Here is a 23,495-nt window from a genome sequence, read left to right on the forward strand (position 1 = left end):
CAGCAGAATCTCTGGGGATGGGGCTCAAGGATTGGTATTTTTTTAAATCTCCCCAAGTGTTTATAATAGTCAGTCAAGTTTGAAAACCCCGATTTAAGGGAATAAAAGAGAATGGAATGGTAAACAAAAATGAGGCTGATGCAAGTATTCAGGGAACCCTGAACAAGACTAGAAGTAGGAAAGACAGGAAGGAGGAAGGCAGGACTAGGAAAAATAAAAAGGGACTGTAATGGAGTGAAAGGAGAGCTAACATGTGTGAAGTGTGTAACTAGAATACTCTAAAGATAGCAGAAAGGTGGTGGTTGACCATTCAATGAAAACCTCACTGAAGGACTGTGTGGGCAGCAGTGTGTGTGGCCAACACAAACATGAAAAATTATCAGGGAACTACGTGCCTAAAGAGAGAAGAGGCTAGATCAGCAGAAAAAGAGATTATGAACCAACTCACAAATTATCTTGATAAAAGATTTGGTGGTATGAGACAAAAGGAACAAGTGGATCAACTATGCAGTAGGGAAAAAGAAGGGGTGTGTGTGTGTGTGTGTGTTTATTTTAGTTCGGTTCATGTGAACATAAAGTGAGAACATAAAACGGCACCCTGGATCTCACCAGTCCTCTGCTTCTATGGTGGCACCAAGAGATATTTGCAAGGAAGACCAGGATAGTTATGATAGTTGTGAAAGCATCCAGGTTATTTAATAAATGTACAGCTTTAACATCCATGAAGTTATTTAAAAACTTTTAAAAAACCCTGTTTTGAAACTATACAACTTCAGAATAATGGATGCCACGGTTACAACACTTATACAAATTCTCATTTCCTTTTTCCTTTAAGATAACCTCCAATATTCATGGGGTTCATCCAAATTGAGATTAGGTGAATAAATCTCTGTTTTCATTATTCCTACTCTTCAGTTCTTCATAGACTTTGATTTTAATATAGATAGGCTGCCCCTCCTGACTAAAGAGTTCCAGGTTTTTTAGGTTATTCACATATAAAAGTGACCCCAACTCCTTGAAAACTAAGTCTTCTCTTGGACCTTTCCTAGCTCAGTTATCTTCTGAGCTGCGGGAAACAGAATGACACAACATCTCATAAGTTTTCCTCACGGGCAACATTATACTTTCTGTTCTGCTTCTAATGAACTGTGGAGGAACTTGGGTGAGGTTTTCAAAGGACTACAACAATTAAAGATTCTTTTCCTCAATGGTAACTGATAGGTACTGAACTACATGTCAGAACATCTGGATTCTGGACCAGCTCTGTCATAATTTACTGCCTCATTTTAGGCAAGTCATTCTAAGTATCGGTTTCCTCAAGTGTAGACTGGCAATAACACATGCTTGCCCTGGACCCCTCAAAGTTGCAAGAATCGAATGAGAGATGAAAGCAACTTATACATGTAAGGTATTATTTTTAAATAGGGGCCAGACTGAAGCTATTCTGCCCAAAAAGTTTTTTTCTATCTTCCTGCACTTGCCTCATTATTTTAGGAAGAACGAAAAGAATTATCCTTTAGATTATGCTTGATATTTCTAACTTAAATAGTACACAAGATAGTGTCAAACTCATTGATGGGAAATTTGGGAAGCAGGCAACTTGGATGAGAAGATTAGAAGTTAACTTTTGTCAGAGAGAATCTGAGGTAGAACAAAATGCCATACTCAGTTTAAGGTGGCTGGGTATTTAGTTTTTATCATATTCAGATACAAGTAACAAAAGAATGTTAAGCTTGAGATTACTTTATGATAAGGGAAGATCTGGATCTAGAAAGTTATAAGAAGGTCAAGAGCAGAAAGATAAATTTAAGAGCCAGACGCACCTGTTTAGAGAGGAGGTCTTCAGAAGGAATAAGCTAAGAGTTGATGGTCCAAAGGCAGAGGCCTAGGGCAGCAAGAACTACTGAAGGAGACAATGAAGTGTCTTAAAATGGCAGTAGAAAGCAAGGTTAGAGACAGGCTCTTCAGACTAAGAAGAAGTACTGTGATTACCAAAATCCAGGACTTCTCAGGGAAGAACAATATTGAGGCCTAAGACATGGCTGTGGCTAGGTGAAGTTGGAGGGGTATGACTTCATACCCTGGTAAGAGACGAAACAGAGGAAAGATCAGAAGCTGTCATAGAAGGATCAGTAGAAAAGGAATCCAGAGAGAAGAAAGAGATAGCACATTGAAAAAGAGGAATAAGAAGGGAAATAAAGGTATAGGTAGTAACAAAAGGTGGATCAGGCAATAGGTCACTGAAAATGGAGGCAACTAAGTAGAGAAACGAAGTGGCTGACAGTTATCAGCAGGAGGGGATGAAGACCAGGGCGATATGGTACCCTGGAGCAGTATACTTAAAGTGTGATTTGTGGGCTGATGCCAGGCCACAATCTGTGGTGGACTAGTCCTCAACAAGGCAAACACAGAAATGGAGAGTAACTCTTTAAAAACTTTTACAGGAATTTGGCAGAGTGACTTTAGGTCTATTGAATCTAACAATAAAAACTGTGGATTCGTACTTTGTATGTGCCTAGTTTACTTTTCCACTTCTTTTTCAGTTTTTGTGTTTAAAAAAAAAATTGGCCCATGACAGATTGGAAATTAGAAGAACAAAACTAATATTTCATCATAGACAGTTAGAGAAGCACTGTTCTAGAGGTGGTGTTCCTAAGTACAATAGCAATTTTGGATCATGATACTTCTGTTTATTAAGAAGTCTGAAGTCTAACAGAGGAAGTTCCCAAGGAAATATTTCATCACCGCTATTACCAATGTTAGCCTTAAATGTAAATTTTTATAAATGCAAAAAACAGGAGCAGTTTGTGTCCCAACAGTAGCAAAAATGGTTAATTATGGTATATCCAACTCAAGGGAATTAAGCATCCTTATAAATTACAATTATGAAGATTATACAATAACATAGAAAAATGTGCATGACAGTGTTAAGCGAAAAAATAAATTAGAAAATTGTATGAATACCATAACAACACTTAAAGTTTGTATTCATACGGCCAAAGACTAGAATGACATATGCAAAAATTAAATCAATCAATAAATGTGTTATGGTGATAAGATTATATAAGGTAGTCCTTTTTTTTTTTAAAAAACTTTATAAAAAGTTATATTGACTTTATTACAACTGTTGGCAATCTTTTTTTTTTTTTCCTGCTTTTTCTCCCGAAACCCCCCCAGTACATAACTGTATATTTTAGTTGTGGGTCCTTCTAGTTGTAGTATGTGGGACACCACTTCAGCGAGGCCTGATGAGCAGTGCCATGTCCGCGCCCAGGATCTGAACCAGTGAAACCCCAGGCCGTTAAAGAGGAGCACACAAACTTAACCACTTGGCCATGGGACAATTTTTCGAAATATAGGTCCTGAGACAGGCCAGCCTGGTGGTGTAATGGTTAAGTTCGCATACTGTGCTTTGGCAGCCTGAGGTTCACGGGTTTGGATCCCGGGTGCAGACCTACACACCACTCATCAAGCCATGCTGTGGCAGTGTCCCACACACAAAATGGAGGAAGACTAGCACAAATGTTAGCTCAGGGCCAATCTTACTCACCAAAAAAAAGAAAAAAAAAAAAATATATATATATATAGGTCCTTAGAAAGAGGCATCAATGTGGCATTTATTTTATGCAACATCTAAAGCAATACCATCAATATCAAAGCTCAGACACCTTTCAAACAGCTCTGGGTTTTGCAGCAGTATCTGCAGCCACGTGCACCCTTTAATGGATAGGAAAGCAGATGTAAAGAAGCAGTTTTCTATACTTTCTCATCAGGGGAGTGGAGGGATCACAATTAGGGATGCTAGCTCTCAGTCAAGCAATCATATTATTAAACCAAACCCCAGTTCTAGCTTCTTCAGTAAGGAAGGGGTCTGCTGACTATGATCTGTGCTTGACTCTTGCTAACAATTTAAGAAGCATTCACTATGTTTTCTTAAGAGGATGGGTGGGGAAGGGTTCCAAAACAATAAGACACGGCTCCTGCTCTCAAGGAGCTTTTAATCTTTAGGCATAAAACTTACAAATAGGCAACAACTACAGGATAATTACCAAGCAACCTATAAACTAGTGTGCAAAATATATCCAATGACTAACGGGATAGGGAATAATCAAAATGGCCTCAGTCAAAAATACTGACCAAATTGTAGTAGGTAAATAAATCTAGCTAGATCCTAAAAAAAAAAAAAAAGACGATAACCATACTCTGGCAGAGGAAGGAGGAAGAACTGCAGAATGGGGGGAGTATGCTGAAGGAAGTGGAAAGAGGAGACTAGGGAGTTGAAAGCAAGGGTAGTTGGTGAAAAACCCTGGATGCTAGGCTAAATTTAGATCTTATATGATAGGCGATAAAGAAGGACTATAAGGAGCAGCTGAGTAACTTGAACAGAGAAAGGAAATAATAAAGTATACACTTTACTTCAGAAAACTTTACAAAGTATACACTTTACTTCCCAAAACACATCCAGAAAAAAGACATTTGGGAAACAGAAGACCAATCTTCATGCACAGGACATTTCTATAATATTAGAAAATGTCTTCGTTATTCCAAGGCTTCCTAACTGCATTCTCCTGTGCCTCCCCCGATCAATAGGACAGCCCAACGCCATAAGTCTCTTTAAAAATAAATGGTCAGCATGAGCACCATTCCATCTAAACTCTGTCCTGGTATGGTGCGTCCATAGTTCTCATGCAGCAATGACAGCTGTCCACAGTTGGCTGTTCTCAAGCATAAGGAAAGGAAAGAGTGTCAAGAAACCTTTAGGAACATGCTTCTGAAGAAAAGTGGTAGAGGAATCAGTGATTAGAAGACAGACCCAGATTACAAGCATTCTTGTGAAATGTAGGCCCCCAGGAACCCTTTAGGAGAGGAAATTGCATAAGGGATAATTCCTCACTTCTGATGGTAGATTGCCTGCTATTTGGAAAGGCAACAGCTGATAAGTTACAAGAGGCCCTCCAGCCCGTGGCCTATTTTCCATTGGACAGAAGGAAAAGTTTGTTTCCTACATGTGTCCCAAGGGAAGGGCACAGTTGCTGAGGAGTTGTGGGATCTGGGTTTACAAAGCATGGTAGTCTCAAATCCTTGACAGCCTTTGCTAATCAGCACCTCTACACTAATCAAATCTTTCATTCAGGTCCAAATCTAAATGTAGAGAAAAAGCATTTTCTTCTTTATCATAAAATATTTTCCTTCCTCCCACACCACGAGCCAAGTAACCTTTATTTTCAACTTTAACACTGATGATCTGGCTTCACAGTGAAATCAAATGCAGAAGGCCAGCTGGCCACTGACACAGTGGGCTGAGCCGCAATTATGCTCCCGCTTTAGCAGTGACTGAGGAACACAAAACTGTGTCAAGGAAGCAAGGCGAACTCCTGAAGAACAGCAAGCTTTGTCTTCAGCTGCCAGGCCATGACAGGGACTACTTACATGGTTTCTGTCCTGGGATAGCAACAATATCCTAAGGCTTTTCATGCTTGAGCTTCTATCCAAAATGTCAATTGCTTTATCAAGATCATCTTGGTTCTTTAGCAGGATGGAGAGCTGTGACACAGCACACAGAAAAAAGGAAATCATATAAGTCTTTAGTTTGCAAAAATAAGCAAAATAAAAAATCAAAATAAGGTGGCAGGAAAACAATCCCAATGGAAACCACGGGGTCTTAAAAGATCTAATTGAAACCACAGAGATATTTTCTTTTTCTTTCAAGTGTACAATTCAATAATTTTTAGTAAATTTACAGAGTTGTGCCACCATCACCACAATCCAATTTTAAAACATTTCCATGGCTCCAAAAAGATCTCTTGTGCCCCTTTATAGTCATTCCCCCTTCCCACCTCTAGGCCCCAGCAAACACTAATGTACTTACTGTCTCTATAGATTTGCCTTTCCTAGACATTTCGTATAAAAGGAATCATACAATACATATTCAATTCAATTCACAGTCCTTGCATCTAGCTTCTTTCAGTTAGCTTAAAATTTTTGAGTTCATCCATGCTATAGCATATACCAATACTTTGTGTTAAGACGTTTTCTGAGAGGACCTTCCTCTCTAAAAATACCCTTTACCTCAAAGCATCAAATCCCAGTTATAGCCCCCACATTTCTTCCCAAATTAAGAAGTAAAATCATGTCCCACCTGTGCTGACATTAACAGAAGAAGCGGAAAAATGCACAGAATGAGGAAGGGGGCAGGCAGAAGATGAAAACTGCTACTCAAATAAGAACACGAATTTATTTACTTATTTATTTATTTGCAGGGAAAGATTTTCCCTGAGCTAACATCTGTTGCCAATCTTCCTTTTTTTTTTTCTCCCCAAAGTCCCAGCGAATGATTGTATATCCTAGTTGTAAGTCCTTCTAGTTTCTCTATGAGAGCTGTCACCACAGCATGGCAACTGATGGACAGGTGGTGTAGTTCTGCGACCAGGAAGCCAAACCAGGCCGCCAAAGCAGTGAGAGTGCCCAAATTTAACCACCAGGCCATTGGGGCTGGCTCAAGAACACCAATTTAGACTGCATAATAGGGTTTAATATCTTAACGTTTAAAGGTAAAAATCAGTGACCAGAACCCAAAAACTACCTCCTCCATTTTCATTCCACTGAAGTATTAAAGAGAAGGTCCTTGAGGGTATGGATAAGTCTCACTTGCTGTTAAAAGCAGAGGACAGTATGAGTACTTAGTATTAAAAGAAGCAAAAGTATGCTATGCCTAGGACCTAGCAAATGTCAGATCTTATACATTTGTGGCCAACACAAAATCAAGCAAAAGTACAATTAATTTCTTCAGTTCCCAATTTATAATACAAGGAGATGAGAACTCTAAATCCTAGGCCAGGAGAAAACAAACAGTAAGCACAGTATTTAAAATAAAATTTCAAGACAACCCATGGAATGGGAGAAAATTTTGCAAATCATATAATATTGTAAAAGAATTCCCTCCTGGGTAACACTTTTTTTTTACAGATTGGCTCCTGAGTTAACATCTGTTGCCAATCTTCTTTTTTTTTTTTCCTTCTTCTTTGCCCCAAAGCCCCCCAGTATGTGGCTGTATATTCTAGCTTTAGGTCCTTCTGGATGTGCTATGTGGGACACCGCCTCAACATGGCTTGATGAGCGGTGCCATGGTCACACCCAGGATCCAAACTGGCAAAACCCTGGGCCACCGAAGTGGAGTGCATGAATTTAACCACTCAGCAACGGGGCTGGCCCCTGGGTAACATTTAAAGTAGGAATAAATAAGGACTATTGCGTGAGATGGCGGGGGGTGGGGGGAGATAAAGAAATTACTGGAGCAAGTTTTAACTTAAAAAAAACAAGCTACAATTTTGTATACGTATGATAAGGGTCTACTATCCAGAATATATAAAGAACACTACAGTTCAACAATAAAAGGACAAATAATCCAATTTTTAAAATGGGCAAAGGATTTGAATAGACACTTGTCCAAAGAAGCTATACAAATGGCTAATAAGCACATGAAAAGATGCTCAACATGACTAGTCATTAGGGAAATGCAAATCAAAACCAGAATGAGATACCATTTCACACCTACTAGGACGGCTATAATTTAAAAAACGAACAAAAAACCCAGAAAATAAGTATTGCTGAGGATGCGGAGAAATTGCAACCCTCAGACATTGCTGGTAGTAATGTAAAATGGTGCAGCCAGTATGGGAAAGTTGGGCAGTTCCTCAAAAAGTTAAACATACACCTACCATAAGACCCACAATTCCACTCCTAGATACATACTCTAGAGAACTGAAAATATGTTTATATAAAAATCTGTATACAAGTGTTCATAGTAGCATTATTCATAATAGCCAAAAAGTGAAAACAATGCAAGTGTCCATCAATAGATGAATGGATACACAAAATGTGGTATATCCATATAATGGAATACTATTTAGCCACAAAAAGGAAAGAAATACTCTCAGAGTGAAGGGGTGGAAGACAATACTCCAAGCTAATAGCAAACAAAAGAAAGCAGGTGTCGCAATACTTATATCAGACAAAACAGACTTCAAGATAAGGCAGGTAAAGAGAGACCCAGAGGGCCAATATATAATGGTCAAAGGGACACTACATCAAGAAGAAATAATGCTTATAAGTATCTATGCACCGAACACAGGAGCACCCAAGTTCATAAAGCAACTATTAACAAACCTAAAAGGAGATATCAAAAATAACACAATAATAGTAGGGGACCTCAACACCCCACTCACATCAATGGACAGATCATCCGGACAGAAAATCAACAAAGAAACAGTGGAGCTAAACAAAAAGTTAAACAGTTGGACTTAATAGACATATATAGAACACTTCATCCAAAAATAGCAGAACACACATTCTTCTCAAGCGCGCATGGGACATTCTCAAGGATAGACCATATGTTGGGAAACAAGGCAAGCCTCTACAAATTTAAAAAAATTGAAATAATAACAAGCATCTTCTCCGATCATAATGCTGTAAAGCTTGAAATTAATTACAAGAAAAAAGCTGAGAAAGGCACAAGGATGTGGAGACTAAACAATACGCTATTGAACAAGCAATGGATCAGTGAAGAAATTAAGGAAGAAATCAAAAAATACCTGGAGGCAAATGAAAATTATAACATGCCATACCAACTCATATGGGATGCAGCAAAAGCTGTATTAAGAGGAAAATTCATCACAATTCAGGCACATCTTAACAAACAAGAAAAATCCCAAATCAGCAATCTTAAACTACACCTAACTGAATTAGAGAAAGAAAAACAAAGCCCAAAGTCAGCAGAAGGAGAGAAATAATAAAAATCAGAGCAGAAATAAATGCTATTGAAACAAAAAAGGCAATAGAAAGGATCAATGAAACAAAGAGCTGGTTTTTTGAGAAGATAAATAAAATTGACAAACCCCTAGCCAGACTTAAAAAGAAAAAAAGAGAGAAAGCTCAAATAAACAAAATCAGAAATGGAAGAGGAGAAATAACAACAGACTCCGCAGAAGTACAATGGATTATACGAGAATACTACAAAAAACTATACACCCGCAAAATGGATAACCTAGTGGAAATGGATAAATTCTTGGACTCCTACAATCTCCCAAAGCTCACTCAAGAAGAAGCAGAGCATTTGAACAGACCAATCACAAGGAAAGAGATTGAAACAGCCATCAAAAGCATTCCAAAGAATAAAACCCCAGGACCAGATGGCTTTCCTGGGGAATTCTACCAAACTTCCAGAGAGGATTTAATACCTATCCTTTTCAAGCTATTCCAAAAAATTAGGGAGGATGGAACACTTCCTAACACATTCTACGAGGCCAACATCACGCTGATACCAAAACCTGACAAGGACAGCACGAAAAAGGAGAACTACAAGCCAATATCACTGATGAACATAGATGCAAAAATTCTCAACAAAATTTTGGCAACCAGAATTCAGCATTCATCAAAAGGATCATACATCATGATCAAGTGGGATTCATACCAGGAACACAGGGATGGTTCAACATCCGCAAATCAATCAACATGATACACCACATCAACAAACTGAGGAATAAAAACCACATGATCATCTCAATAGATGCAGAGAAAGCATTTGACAAGATCCAACAGCCATTTATGATAAAAACTCTGAACAAAATGGGGATAGAAGGGAACTACCTCAACATAATAAAGGCCATATATGACAAACCCACAGCCAACATCATTCTCAATGGGCAAAAACTGAGTGTCATCCCCCTAAGAACAGGAACGAGACAAGGATGCCCTCTATCACCACTCTTATTCAACATAGTTCTGGAGGTCCTGGCCAGAGCAATCAGGCAAGAAAAAGGAATAAAAGGAATCCAAATGCGGGGGAAGAAGTGAAACTCTCGCTGTTTGCAGATGACATGATCTTATATATAGAAAACCCCAAAGAATCCATTGGAAAACTTTTAGAAGTAATCAACAACTACAGCAAAGTTGCAGGATATAAAATCAATTTACATAAATCAGTAGCATTTCTATACTCTAATAACGAACTAAGAGAAAAAGAACTCAAGAACACAATACCATTTACAATCGCAACAAAAAGAATAAAATACCTTGGGGTGAATTTAACTAAGGAAGTGAAAGACCTATACAATGAAAATTACAAGGCTTTTCTGAAAGAATTGGATGACGAAAGAGATGGAAAGACATTCCATGCACATGGATTGGAAGAATAAACATAGTTAAAATGTCCATTCTACCTAAAGCAATCTACAGATTCAACGCCATCCCAATCAGAATCCCAATGACATTCTTTACAGAAATAGAACAAAGAATCCTAAAATTCATATGGGCCAACAAAAGACCCCAAATTGCTAAAGCAATCCTGAGCAAAAAAGAACACAGCTGGAGGCATCACAATCCCTGACTTCAAAACATACTACAAAGCTACAGTAATCAAAACAGCATGGTACTGGTACAAAAACAGGTGCACAGATCAATGGAACAGAATTGAAAGCCCAGAAATAAAACCACACATCTATGGACAGCTAATCTTCGACAAAGGAGCTGAGGGCATACAATGGAGAAAAGAAAGTCTTTTCAACAAATGGTGCTGGGAAAACTGGAAAGCCACATGTAAAAGAATGAAAATTGACCATTCTTTTTCACCATTCACCAAAATAAACTCAAAATGGATCAAAGACCTAAAGGTGAGACCTGAAACCATAAGCCTTCTGGAAGAAAATGTAGGCAGTACACTCTTTGACATCAGTATTAAAAGGATCTTTTTGGACACCATGTCTTCTCAGACAAAGGAAACAATAGAAAGAATAAACAAATGGGATTTCATCAGACTACAGAGCTTCTTCAAGGCAAGGGAAAACAGGATTGAAACAAAAAACAACCCACTAACTGGGAAAAAATATTTGCAAGTAATACATCTGACAAAGGCTTAATATCCATAATATATAAAGAACTCACACAACTCAACAACAAAAAATTAAACAACCTGATCAAAAAATGGGCAGGGGACATGGACATTTCTCCAAAGACGATATATGGATGGCCAATAGGCACATGAAAAGATGTTCATCATCGCTGATCATCAGGGAAATACAAATCAAAACTACACTAAGATATCACCTTACACACATTAGAATGACAAAAATAACTAAAACAAATAGCAACAAATGTTGGAGAGGTTGTGGAGAAAAAGGAACCCTCATACACTGCCGGTGGGAATGCAAACTGGTGCAGCCACTATGAAGAACAGTATGGAGATTCCTCAAAAAATTAAAAATAGAACTACCATATGATCCAGCTATTCCACTACTGGGCATCTATCCAGAGAGCTTGAAGTCAGCAATTCCAAAAGTCCTATGCACCCCAATGTCTATTGCAGCATTATTTACAATCGCCAAGATGTGGAAGCAACCTAAGTGCCCATCAACAGATGACTGGATAAAGAAGATGTGGTATATATATACAAGGGAACACTACTCAGCCGTAAAAAAGAACAAAATCGTCCCATTTGCAACAACATGGATGGACCTTGAGGGAATTATGTTAAGTGAAATAAGCCAGATAGAAAAGGACAATCTCTATATGACTCCACTCATATGAGGAATTTAAACCTGTGGACAAAGAGAACAGATTAGTGGCTACCAGGGGAAAGGGGGGGGGGGGGTGGAGGGTGGACACAAAGGGTAAAGGGTTGCACCTACAACACGACTGACAGACAATAGTATACAACTGAAATTTCACAAGATTGTAACCTATCATTAACTCAATAAAAAATTAAAAAAAAAAAAGGAAAGAAGTACTGATACATACTACAATATAATGAACCTTGAAAACATTATGCTTAGTAAAGAAGCCACACACAAAAGACCACATATTGTATGACTGTATTTATATGAAATGTTCAGAATAGGCAAATCCAGAGAGAAAGAAAGTAGATAAACAGTTGCCAGGGGCTGGGGATAGGGTGGGATGAAAAGTGACTGCAAATGGGTACAGGGTTTCTCCTTGGGGTAATGCAAAAGTTCTGGAATTAGACAGTGGTGTTGGTTACACAACTCAGTGAATATACTAAAAACCACAAATTGTACAGTTTAAAAGTGTAAATTTTATGGTAGGTGAATTACATCTCAACAAAGCTATTATTACAAAAATATAAACATAAATAAAATAAAATCTTAACAGATTTTTCATTTGTGTTTTTCAAATCCTGACAGGGCAGGGTTTAGAGGGCAAAGAAAAGAAAAAGGGGTTGAGAGATTTTAAATAAAATATAAATTAGTCAATTCTTGGGCATCAACATTAGCAGGGTACGGAAAGACATGCATGATCTAAAATAATTAATAAAAATTATTCATATTTGGCTTTAGAATTAATATCTGCACTAACATTGGCATAAAGGAATGCCCAACATTCTGGGCAATCATTTTGTTGATAGAAGAGCTTGAAAATGGATTTTGGGACATTTGGAATTCTTAACGGAAATATTAATGGAAATAGAAATGAGTACTAAATCACCCAGAAAAGTCTTTAGTAACTAAAGAACACCTTTTCTTTAATGCTGATTAGCTAGCTGACTTTAGCTCCACTTTCTTTTTTTTTTTTTAAGATTTTATTTTTTCCTTTTTCTCCCAAAGTTCCCCAGTACATAGTTGTATGTTTTTAGTTGTGGGTCCTTCTAGTTGTGGCATGCCGCCTCAGCATGGCTTGATGAGCAGTGCCATGTCTGTTCCCCGGATTCGAACCGGTGAAATCCTGGGCCGCTGAAGCAGAGCATGTGAACTTAACCACTCGGCCCCTAGCTTCACTTTCTTCTGTAGTTACTAAAGCTTAAGCTGCAATTTTTAAAAGTTCTATGGATTTGGCATTTATATTTTGGGGGTTCCCCTACCCTGTATTTAAAATGTGTTAGTTAACATACTTTACTTCTATCTGTATTATTTATTAACTATAGAGTTAGTGTTTATTTTCCAAATTTGCTATATTTCTAAAATTTGTCCAAAAAACAAAAGATCAGATGGTCTTATTTTTGTTAGTTATTTGGCAGTATATCTAACTGCAGTTGTGCATTTTGTATGAAGGGGACAGCCAGTTTTTAGCCAATAAATCTCAGTCCCTACAGATTTCAGCTCCAAACTATGGACGAAATTCTTAACTTTTCAAACAATAAAATTAAACTACACAATAAGGACCTGACTCTCAAAGAGCCATGATACTGCCCAGTTCTCTTGTTTTGCTCCCCAACTCCACTCCCTCATGATACACGCTCTTTACTAAGTACCAAAACATTGCCTTGCAGACAAATGCAAAGCACCAGCCTAAGCAGACTGTAGCCTCTAGTACCTTTCCTGGAGCTGGGAAAGTGGCCAAGTGACTGACATTCAAACGAATTCCTTCCTGGGTGATGTTCAAAGTATGAATAAATAAGGACTGTTGGGGTGGGGGGTAGGAGGAGGAAGAGTTAAAGAAATCATTGGGGGGGTGGCCCGGTGGTGCAGTGGTTGAGTTCACACATTCTGCTTCGGAGGCCCAGGGTTCGCAGGTTCGCCTGTTTGGATCCTGGGTGTGGACATGGCACCGCTTAGCAAGCCACGCTGTGGTAGGCATCCCACATATAGAGTAGAGGAAGATGGGCATGGATGTTAGCTCAGGGCCAGTCTTCCTCAGTAAAAAGAGGAGGATTGGCAGCAGTTAGCTCAGGGCTAATCTTCCTCAAAAAAAAAAAAGAAAAGAAAAGAAATCATTGAAGTAGGTGCTAACTTTTGAAACAAGGTACAATCAGGAGTTAAACTCTAAGAGGAGAATCCAGCATTTATGATTGTCAATAAATGATCTACCCACCAGTTTTCCACACCTCCTCACCCCCTGCTGAACCCTACACTTCTTGCTAAGGCTATGCTGGAAAGAAAAAGATAACCTACAAAATATAAAGGAGACAATATAAGCCCTGGCCCTGATACCATACTTGATTCCACCACGGACTATTACAGCTACCAGCACTGAGTGAGCAGGAGGAAGGGAAATAGTATGTAATCTCCCACCTAGTAACAGAAATCTCAGAGTTATTGGAATTAAGAAAAGAGGCTGCAGAAAATGAAAACCTGCATATGACATTAGAAGAACAAACTAGGAAATCCTTAGTTAAGCAGAGAGAAAAAAGGTAGGCAGTTGTCCCCGCCTTGTTTCCACATCATCTAATTTCTTACCTCATTGTTCATGTAATGTAGATCAAGAGGCTGCCCAAACACTATTGTCACCTTGTGCTCCACATCTTCATATCGCACAGGCCGGCTGAACGCTATAATTCTGAAAAGGAATAGGAAGTGTGGTTAATTGTATATTTCAAATGTAGGGTTTAGAAAGCTATGGCTTCTGAGTGATATCTTCCTTCTCTTCTCAACATAGGATTCTCTTTTTCTCTTTCACATAGTTTGCCTTTCTCTCTATTGTTTCTTTTTCTTCTCTTCTCTACCTTTTCACCTTTCTTTTGAGCATATCTCAGGTTTGCTAACAGTACCCACAAGCATTGCTCAATCCCAACCATTGTTCTACCACTTCATCTCGGATCTTTCTGTCAATGACAGTTCAGTACCATTAACAGAACACCTGGATTTAAAAAATACATTCCAAATACTCTCTGTAGGAAGAAAACCTAGAGATTAGAGCAGCAGTCCTGAAAACATGGCCTTAACTCCTAAATGACTCAACTCCAGGACTTGAAAAGTCTTTTCCACTGTTCATTTTTGAGATGCCACAGGAATCTCAATACTGATTACCCTCAAAATTGAGAAGCACAGGAATTCCCCTTGAGTTGGTTATATGCCTGATCAGTTTTCATGAGCAGTGACAGATGTGGGCATGTAAGCAGTGTTGATATTGATGCTTTTCTAGCGAGACTTATTAGGTCAGTTCAAAGAACAATTTCTACAGAGGGTAGAGTTGGAACTTATTCAAAGAGGCGCTAAAATGATTTGTCATTAAATGTCACGGCAAAATTTAAAAGTGGGCATGGGGCCAGCCTGGTGGCACAGCGGTTAAGTGTGCATGTTCCGCTTTGGCGGCCCAGGGTTCGCCAGTTCGGATCCCAGCTGTGGACATAGCACTGCTTGGCAAGCCATGCTGTGGTAGGCATCCCACATATAAAAAAAAAAAAAAAAAAGTAGAGGAAGATGGGCATGGATGTTAGCTCAGGGCCGGTCTTCCTCAGCAAAAAGAGGAGGATTGGCAGCAGATGTTAGCTCAGGGCTAATCTTCCTCAAAAAAATTAAAAAATAAAAAAAACAAAAGTGGGGATAGATGACCAAGACTGGCAAAATGTTGATAATGTTGAAGCTGGGTGACAGGTCCATGGGTATAATATTCTCTCCACTTTTGTGTGTGTGCGAAATTATCATAATAAAAAGTTTTAATGAATGTATTGAGTTGAACAATATGCTACTGCTGATAGTCAACAATTTTTGTACAAAAGTGGCAATTTCATATGGGTCCAACCCAATACTCTACAACTTAAATAATTAAAACAAAAATAAGCAAAGAGATAGACAAAACACAAGAGATTATCAGAAACTCATATATATATCCTATATATATATATATATATATATAGGATATATATATATACAGAAGAAAATATAGGATTTAAAAATATATATTGGACTGGGGAAGGTCTTCCTAAGCATTACATAAAATACAGAAGACAAAAAAGAAAGAAGACAAATTTGTCAACAAAAATTTAAACTTCTGATGGCAAAATAAACTATCAGCAAAGTAAAAAACAAATCTCAAACTTGGAGAAAATACTTGGAAAAATCAATAAGAAAAAGACAACTCAATAGCAACACAGGCAAAGGATATGATAGAAGAAAATTCACAGATGGGTTATGAATGGCTAATAAACACATGAAAAGATGCTTAATGTGATGGGGAAAAATGCGTATTAAAACCACCTTCATCTCTGAGTATGGATAGGTTGGACAAAATCTGACTAGTGAGTGGTGGAGTAGCAGCACTCAGCCATGGAGCCTCTACAGTTCTTGCCCTCCTCCATGCTGAGAGGAAGAGTGGGTGGGTCTTTCACATCTTCCCTACTCCTTGAGTGGGAAGTGGTATAACCAGAGGAAGAAGCAATAAGCCACAGGAAAGAGGGATCTAAGCCATTGGATTTTAATGGAATCTGACCAGATAATTTCTTTAATGTTCTTCTGTGCCAGGCTGGCTCAAATCAGTGGGCAGCATAAAAGCACTCATCATCTAGAACTGCACTATTCAATATGGTCGCCACTAGCTACACGTGGCTATTTAAATTTGAATTAATTCAAATAAAATGAAATTAAAAATTAATTCCTAAGTCCTACTAGCCACATTGCAAGTGCTCACTAACCACATGTGGCTAGCAGTTACTGCATTATACAATAGAGGTATAGAAGATTTCCATTACAGCAGAAAGTTCTATTGGACAAAATTGATAGAATATTACTATAAACCATAATCTATTCTTCACACAAAGCCTAACATCTCAGGAAAATAATTTGTCCATAATTTTTCCTTCATCCATCACCATCATTCATTTTTGTTTTTGTTTTTTTTTAAGATTTTATTTTTTTCCTTTTTCTCTCCAAAGTCCCCCGGTACATAGTTGTATATTCTTTGTTGTGGGTCCTTCTAGTTGTGGCATGCGGGATGCCACCTCAGCATGGTTTGATGAGCAGTGCCATGTCCGCGCCCAAGATTCGAACCAACAAAACACTGGGCTGCCTGCAGCGGAGCGCGCGAACTTAACCACTTGGCCACGGGGCCAGCCCCTATTTTTGGAAATTATATTGCTAAATATATTAGTTTATATCCACCAGGAAATCCATCCATATTATAATCCCTATATTTTTTCCCTCAAGTCAACTGTCCCAAGCAGTGATAATGTTTGGTGATATCCAGATATGGGTGTTTCCTGGAGCCTTTTGAGAGAATGGCTTTCCATTAATTTCTAAGAGCAAATCATACCCCCTTCATCAGGACCTCAGCAACAGTTCAAAAGGGGCCAGCCTTTCTCAATAAAATACCAGGAAACCACTCAGATGTCCCTAGCACACTGTTAGAAAAGGATCAGGCTCAGAAGTAAATTCTGTATGTGGCCTCGTGGTATGCCACTCAAAAGCCCCAAAAGCAGTCCAAAAGACTGGTCAAGATCAGAAACCAGGACCTCCAGGTTGGTAAGACCTAAGCTGCTGCCGTCATATGGAATCATAGGCATTTTTAGGGTGATACTCATCCCCACCAGCATCCATACATGAAGGTTTTCAAAGGGAAGTAGATTCTAATCTACAGTTCTCTTCTTTTGCCCTCCTGGAAGTAAGAGGGAAGAGGGTTAGGTGTCTGGTCCCCACTCTTCCAAAGCAAAGGGAGAGTCAGCCCACCAAAATGGATACTTGGCATAGGTGAATGGGAAGAGTCACTGTTCTTTCCTCTTTTCCGTAAATTCTAATTCTATAAGGGCTTACATTATTTAGACAGATACTATCCATATTCCCTGTAAAAAGTAAAGCAAGCCCACAATAACATTCTCTACAAAATTCTAAGACATGAAATACATGAAACCAGAGCTGCCTGGCAGAGAGCAGCTTGAACTTGGCTTCCATGTACCAACTTTACAGAGTCCTCCGTTCCACACACAGTACACAAACAGTGAAATGCCAAGGCTCCTGAAAACAGCTCCGTAAAAAGAGAATGCACAGTTTTCAAAACCTTGATACCAACATTCTGCCGCTCAGGGCTTCAAAAGGCCATTCCTGCCTGACCACCTTAAATATTTGTGGTTTCGATCTGGCAGCTTCTCTGAAACGAAACACATACACTTTCTCAGTGTAAGTCTGCTCACTGTAACTGCATACCACTTTGGGAACAGGAATTCAGGAGAGCGTAACTGCATAATTAGACTCCAACACAATTGAGCTTTTGATTTCATATCTACTTCTGAAAACTCTCTGCTGCTCTGAGTTTGGCAATCCCTCCAAAACCCAGTCAGGTCAGAGGTGTGAAAAGCAGCAACAATGAAGTGACAATTTAGCTTCCTTGCTACTGGCAGGACACAGGACAAGCAGCTGGTGACAGGGCTCAGAAGACCTTCCTCCCTTCAGGCCTGGAAGAACCCTAGAACCCACATGGCAGAAGTGGGACTCTGGCTCTGGAGACCACTTTTCGCATAATGTTTCCACCAGGAAACCTCTGACAACCTTGCAAGCTTGTGAATTTGTGTGTGTGTGTGAAGAAGATTGGCCCCGAGCCAACATCTGTTGCCAATCTTCCTCTTTCTGCTTGAGGAAGATTGTCGCTGAGCTAACATCTGTGCTGGTCTTCTTCTGTTTTATATGTGGGATGCCACCATAGCATAGCTTGATGAGCAGTGTGTAGGTCCATATCCAGGATCTAAATTGGCGAACCCTCAGCCGAAGCGGAACGTGCAAACTTAACTGCTATGCCACCGGGCTGGCCCCTATGAATGTATCTTTTTAAGAGAGAACTGCAGTCATAGGTCTTCTCTGGAGCTAGCTCCAAAGTGGGCTGAAAGATGCCAGTAGCAGAGAACTACCAGTACTAAGAATGGTTGCAGGTACTAAGGTCCTCTGGTGGGACTTGTAAAGTAGGAGGATCTTATCCTCATGGATATGCTCTTTGCCTCTCCAAATGCTCAAAGCAAAGGAAAAAGGGGGTATCAATGGGAGATAAAGGCAAAGAGCGGGAAACAGATGCTGAAAAGCACACTAATGCACATACACACCACACATATGCACACACATCGTCTCCAATATCCTATGACCAAAGTTCTGTATGACCAGAGTTCTGTATGATTTTTAACTTTTTCCTTAACTTGTGAAATTAAGTGGAGTCATATTTTTCTCCACTGAGAACTTCTACTTTGACTTCCTATAAAAAAATAAACACCAACAACGGAGAAAAGGACAGAAAGATTTTGTAACATTACTTTCACTTCCCTAACAAGGTAAGATAAAGAATATAGACTGAAAAACTCCCTCTTTCTGTCCTCAAATGATCAGAAATCTTTCACAACTGAGGGACTTGAAGCAGCTTCCCATGACCTAGAAACTTATAAAGAAACTCCCAATTCACCAACCTGACCCCTGATGTGGACAAAGCCAGGGGGATGAGAATGACACTATGCTACAGGAGAATCCTGATCTCCCTCTGATGCCCCACAGGTGGCACAGTGTCAGTGTGTCTGAAAGCCATGACTCTGAGTAGAGCTAAAGTCCTGACTTCCTCCCCTAGCAAAATGGTAGACCTCACAGTAGCAGAAAAAGAGCAGAAAAGTAAAACATCAGCATTTGAAATGGCTTCCAATTCTAAGACTAGAAACAAGGTTCAATTGGTAGGACAAGCCAAGGGCAAAACTTTCCCCTTTATGCCCAATCAACCCCATTACCCAGCCAGTGACCCCACAGGGATCCCTCCAAGGAAGTGGCTTCCACAAGCTGGATGCTTTCTGAGAACTGCAGCACACATGAACACAACCGCTGATCAGACGGCAGACTTACCGCCTCTCCCCGTTGTGCTCAAACTTGATTCTGACGTCACTCTGCCAAAGGAATGACAGACAGGTTAGCGGGTTCTCTGATATGTTACTCCTGCCATTCCCAGGTAAGCCTCAGGCAGTCCTTTAGCAAAACTGGGCAAACATCCCTGCTTGCTCCTGTTGGAGCTTCTCTACCTGGATAGGCATTCCTTCCCAGTGAATTGTAGCCTTCCAGTTCTAACCTCAGGGGCAAGAAAACTCTTGGACAAGATCCCTAGGTGGCTGCCCCAGCTCAGCTACTAGGCTCTGACAAGTCATTTCTAAGTTCATACACTCTCTATTTCTACAACTGGCTCTGGCGTTTCTCTACCATATTACCTCCTAGTAAGGATACTCTTCCTTCTTGGCTGATGTGACTGAACAGAAAAAGAAATTTTGGTACTGATACTTCCTACCTATGGGACCACAAGCAAGTTACTTATCCTTTCTGTGTCTTAGTTTTTCCATCTGTAGAGTGGGGCTAATCATACCTATTTTGCAGAGCTGCTATGAGAACTAAACAAGATAATATAATTAAAATACCTGATACATAGTAGACATGCAATAAATGTTTGCTGCTGCTACTAGTGATTTGCATAATCCTATCAAGTCTACTCCGAGTGGGGGTAATGTGGGACCCTGGACAAATTACCTTATAATTGTGCCCTATTTTATCTTAAATGACCAACATGGGTAACCTAGAAGCTCAGGGACGACAGGAATCACGTCTATCTTGTTTCTGTACCCCCAGTGACAAACAAAGGGAATGTTATATAATATTTCTGCTTAATAATATTTGTTAAATGGTTTAATTTACTGAAGATCAGAGTTGAGTGTAAATATCAGAAATAAGAGGAAGTAGAAGTGTTAGAATGTTAAGGAATAAATCAAGGAGGAAGAGATACTGTAAAGGGCAAACAAACAACTTGAGGGAGTTAAATATGACAGGAAAAGGGAAGAGATATTACAGAAGAACAGGTAGAGAGGAAAAAGAAAAGTAAGATTGTCAGGAAACCAAGAAATAATAGATGGAGGAGAGAAAGAATTCATAGAGAATAAAAATTATACTGAGAAAGACAAATCAATAGACTGTGGTTTGGAAGAAAACAGAGGGTCTCAGAGTATCTGAAGATGAGGAACACAACGCAGACAGAGAAGATGTCAGAAAAGGGAGAGTGTCTGAAAGGTAGAGTGGATGCATAAAGGACTTCCTTTTCCTAAGAGATCAGAAGGCTAGAATTCTCTTCCAGTCCACTGTACTGGACCAGTGGTTTTAATTTACACTCTAAAAATTAGTGATGACCCCAAGAACTTTTGTTTATGTAGATTACATCTATTGATATCTGCCATATTAGAAATTAAAACTGAGGGGCTGGCCTCGTGGCCGAGTGGTTAAGTTCTCGCGCTCCGCTTCGGCGGCCCAGGGTTTTGCTGGCTCGGATCCTGGGCGAGGACATGGCACCACTCCTCAGGCCACGCTGAGGCGGCATCCCACATGCCACGGCTGGAAGGACCCACAACTTAAAATACACAACTATGTGCTGGGGAGGATTTGGGGAGAAAAAAGCAGGAAAAAAATAAAAGAAAAATAAAAAAGAAGATTGGCAACAGTTGTTAGCTCAGGTGCCAATCTTAAAAAAAAAAAATTAAAACTGAGAAAATTCAGGTTTATTTTATTCATTTTTAAACCATTACATGCTAAAATACTCAAAAAACCCCCAGCTGATGTGTTATATGTTTAAATAAATACACTTTTATAAAAAATAACTTTTTTTTTAGGATTAGCACCTGAGCTAACATCTGTTGCCAATCTTTTTTTTTTTCTTCCCTAAGCCCCCCAGTACATGGTTGTATTTGTTAGTTGCAGGTCCTTCTAGTTGTGCTATGTGGGATGCGGCCTCAGCATGGCTTGATGAGTGGTGCTAGGTCCACACCCAGGATCCAAACCAGCGAAAGCCTGGGCTGCCAAAGCTGGAGTGCGTGAACTTAACCACTCGGCTATGAGGCCGGCCCTGAAAAATAACTGTTTTCAAAAAAGTTTAGTGAGAGAATGCAAATCTCTTTAATGCATGGCTTAACAGGAGACAGCTGGATTCTCATTTCAGCCTCTTTCAATCTGCTGTGATAACATATATCATGTAGCCTCTGGAAAACGCTACTGTATATTCTTAAGTGAATGAGGGTGAAAAGGGCAAGTAATATCTTAGTATTATTACAAAAACAGTTTTGACCGCATAGACCCCCTGAAAGTTTCTTGGGAACCTGCTAGGAGTCCCTAGACCACACCTTGAGAATCACTGAATTAAAATATAAGAACGCCATCCTCTAACTCATTATTTTAAAGTCAAGGAAATTGGGAATCAAAGAGCTTCATGTACCTGAAAAGTTCACATACTAAACAGCGGACAGCAAAGCTCCCCTGAAGAAAGAGGCCTGTGATGTGACAACTCTTCAAACTACAGCCCTGATATAGCCCTCTCATCCTTTTCATGTAACATGGGGGCCCGTTTATCCATTGATAATATATGACAATAGCTAACATTTATTGAGCATTTACAATGTACTAAGCCTTGTTCTAAGCGTGTTACATATACCAATTAAACTAATCCTCATAAAAGGTACTATTATTATCCCTATTTTACAGGAGAAACTGAGTTATAATGAAGTTAAATAAGTTCCCTCAAGGTCACAATGCTTTAAAAGAAGAGCCAGGATTCAAACTCTGGAAGCCTAGCTCTTAACCACCATGCTATGCTACAAATTAAGCATCACACAAGCAAAGGAGGTTTATTTTACTCACAGAGGCAGGGCTGCAATGGGAGCACCGAAAGAAGAAAACTACACAGGATCTTTTGTGATTCTTTTGGAACCCATGGAGGAGATGGAATAAGAATGGAGTCAGAACCAGGGGACAGGGGTACCAATCACGCAGCAAGTTAATGGGGCCTGGGGAACCAGTAGAGGAGGCTTTGGCTGAGGTTGTGAGTGGATGGGGATGGAGGAGGTAGAATGGGAAGGCAGAGTACCCCATCTGGTCTGCATTCTAGGTGTGTGTGTGCAAGCAAAGGTAGGGGAGTGGTGCAGAGGAAGTTATCATGTGGATTCAATGTTTATATGAGTGACAGCAGTTTTTTCACTGTCTTCTTTTTCTCCTTCCCCAGAAACACTAAGCAGTTACCAAGGCAAGGGCCTTCCAAAGCATGGTGCCTGACACGCCATCTCTAGCTTCCTATACTCTCTAGTTCCCCAAGAGACTCTGGAGTAGCCCAAGTGCTCACCGCAGTTTGCAGTCCTGTCTGTCCTTGAAGGTGATTTACCACATCCTTTCACCTCCTCCTGCTCACAGCCCAGCACACTCTGGTGTAGCTTTCATTATTATGATGATGATGATGTTGATTATCTTTTTTTTATAGTAATAAAAACACACAATAGCTCTCATTCTTTTTTTTGGTGGGGGGGGGGCGAAGATTAGCCCTGAGCTAACTGCTGCCAATCCTCCTCTTTTTTGCTGAGGAAGACTGGCCCTGAGCTAACATCTGTGCCCATCTTCCTCTACTTTATATGTGGGACGCCTACCACAGCATGGCTTTTGCCAAGCGGTGCCATGTGCGCACCCGGGATCCGAACGAGCGAACCTAAGCGGAATGTGCGAACTTCACCGCTGCACCACCAGGCCAGCTCCTCTCATTCTTAAATTAGGACAATATATTTAGATGCACCTATAAAGGAATCCCCTCTGTCTCTATGTGCAACTGAAGGAACTAAATTTATTTCATGATGGGCCATAATCTGAGCACTATTCTATGTGAATTTAGTAAGAAGGGAATTAAACTTTTGCCTCAAACCACAAATCACTCCTACTCAAGACTAACCAAGCCTGTGATTAGTAAGCACTGTAAACAAAGATGCCTAGCACTCTGAATCCCTTCTCTGATGTGGTGACAGCCTTTCTAGG

At 39.7% G+C, this 23,495-nt stretch overlaps 1 protein-coding gene across 6 annotated transcripts in view; it reads right to left on the bottom strand.

Annotated features, from left to right (window-relative positions):
- MAP3K3 (mitogen-activated protein kinase kinase kinase 3) overlaps positions 1–23,495 on the bottom strand; it is a 64,429-nt gene that overhangs the window by 24,616 nt on the left and 16,318 nt on the right. For all 6 annotated transcript variants that reach the window (XM_023652230.2, XM_023652229.2, XM_070227063.1 and 3 more), the window contains 3 exons: positions 19,524–19,564; positions 14,184–14,283; positions 5,431–5,544 (listed from right to left, as the gene is read on the bottom strand). In XM_023652230.2, coding sequence (XP_023507998.2) covers positions 5,431–5,544; positions 14,184–14,283; positions 19,524–19,564 — 255 coding nt within the window. The remainder of the gene's footprint in view (positions 1–5,430; positions 5,545–14,183; positions 14,284–19,523; positions 19,565–23,495) is intronic.

This window comes from Equus caballus, chromosome 11 (genome assembly GCF_041296265.1).
Source record: "Equus caballus isolate H_3958 breed thoroughbred chromosome 11, TB-T2T, whole genome shotgun sequence".
NCBI classification, from domain to species: Eukaryota; Metazoa; Chordata; class Mammalia; order Perissodactyla; family Equidae; genus Equus; species Equus caballus.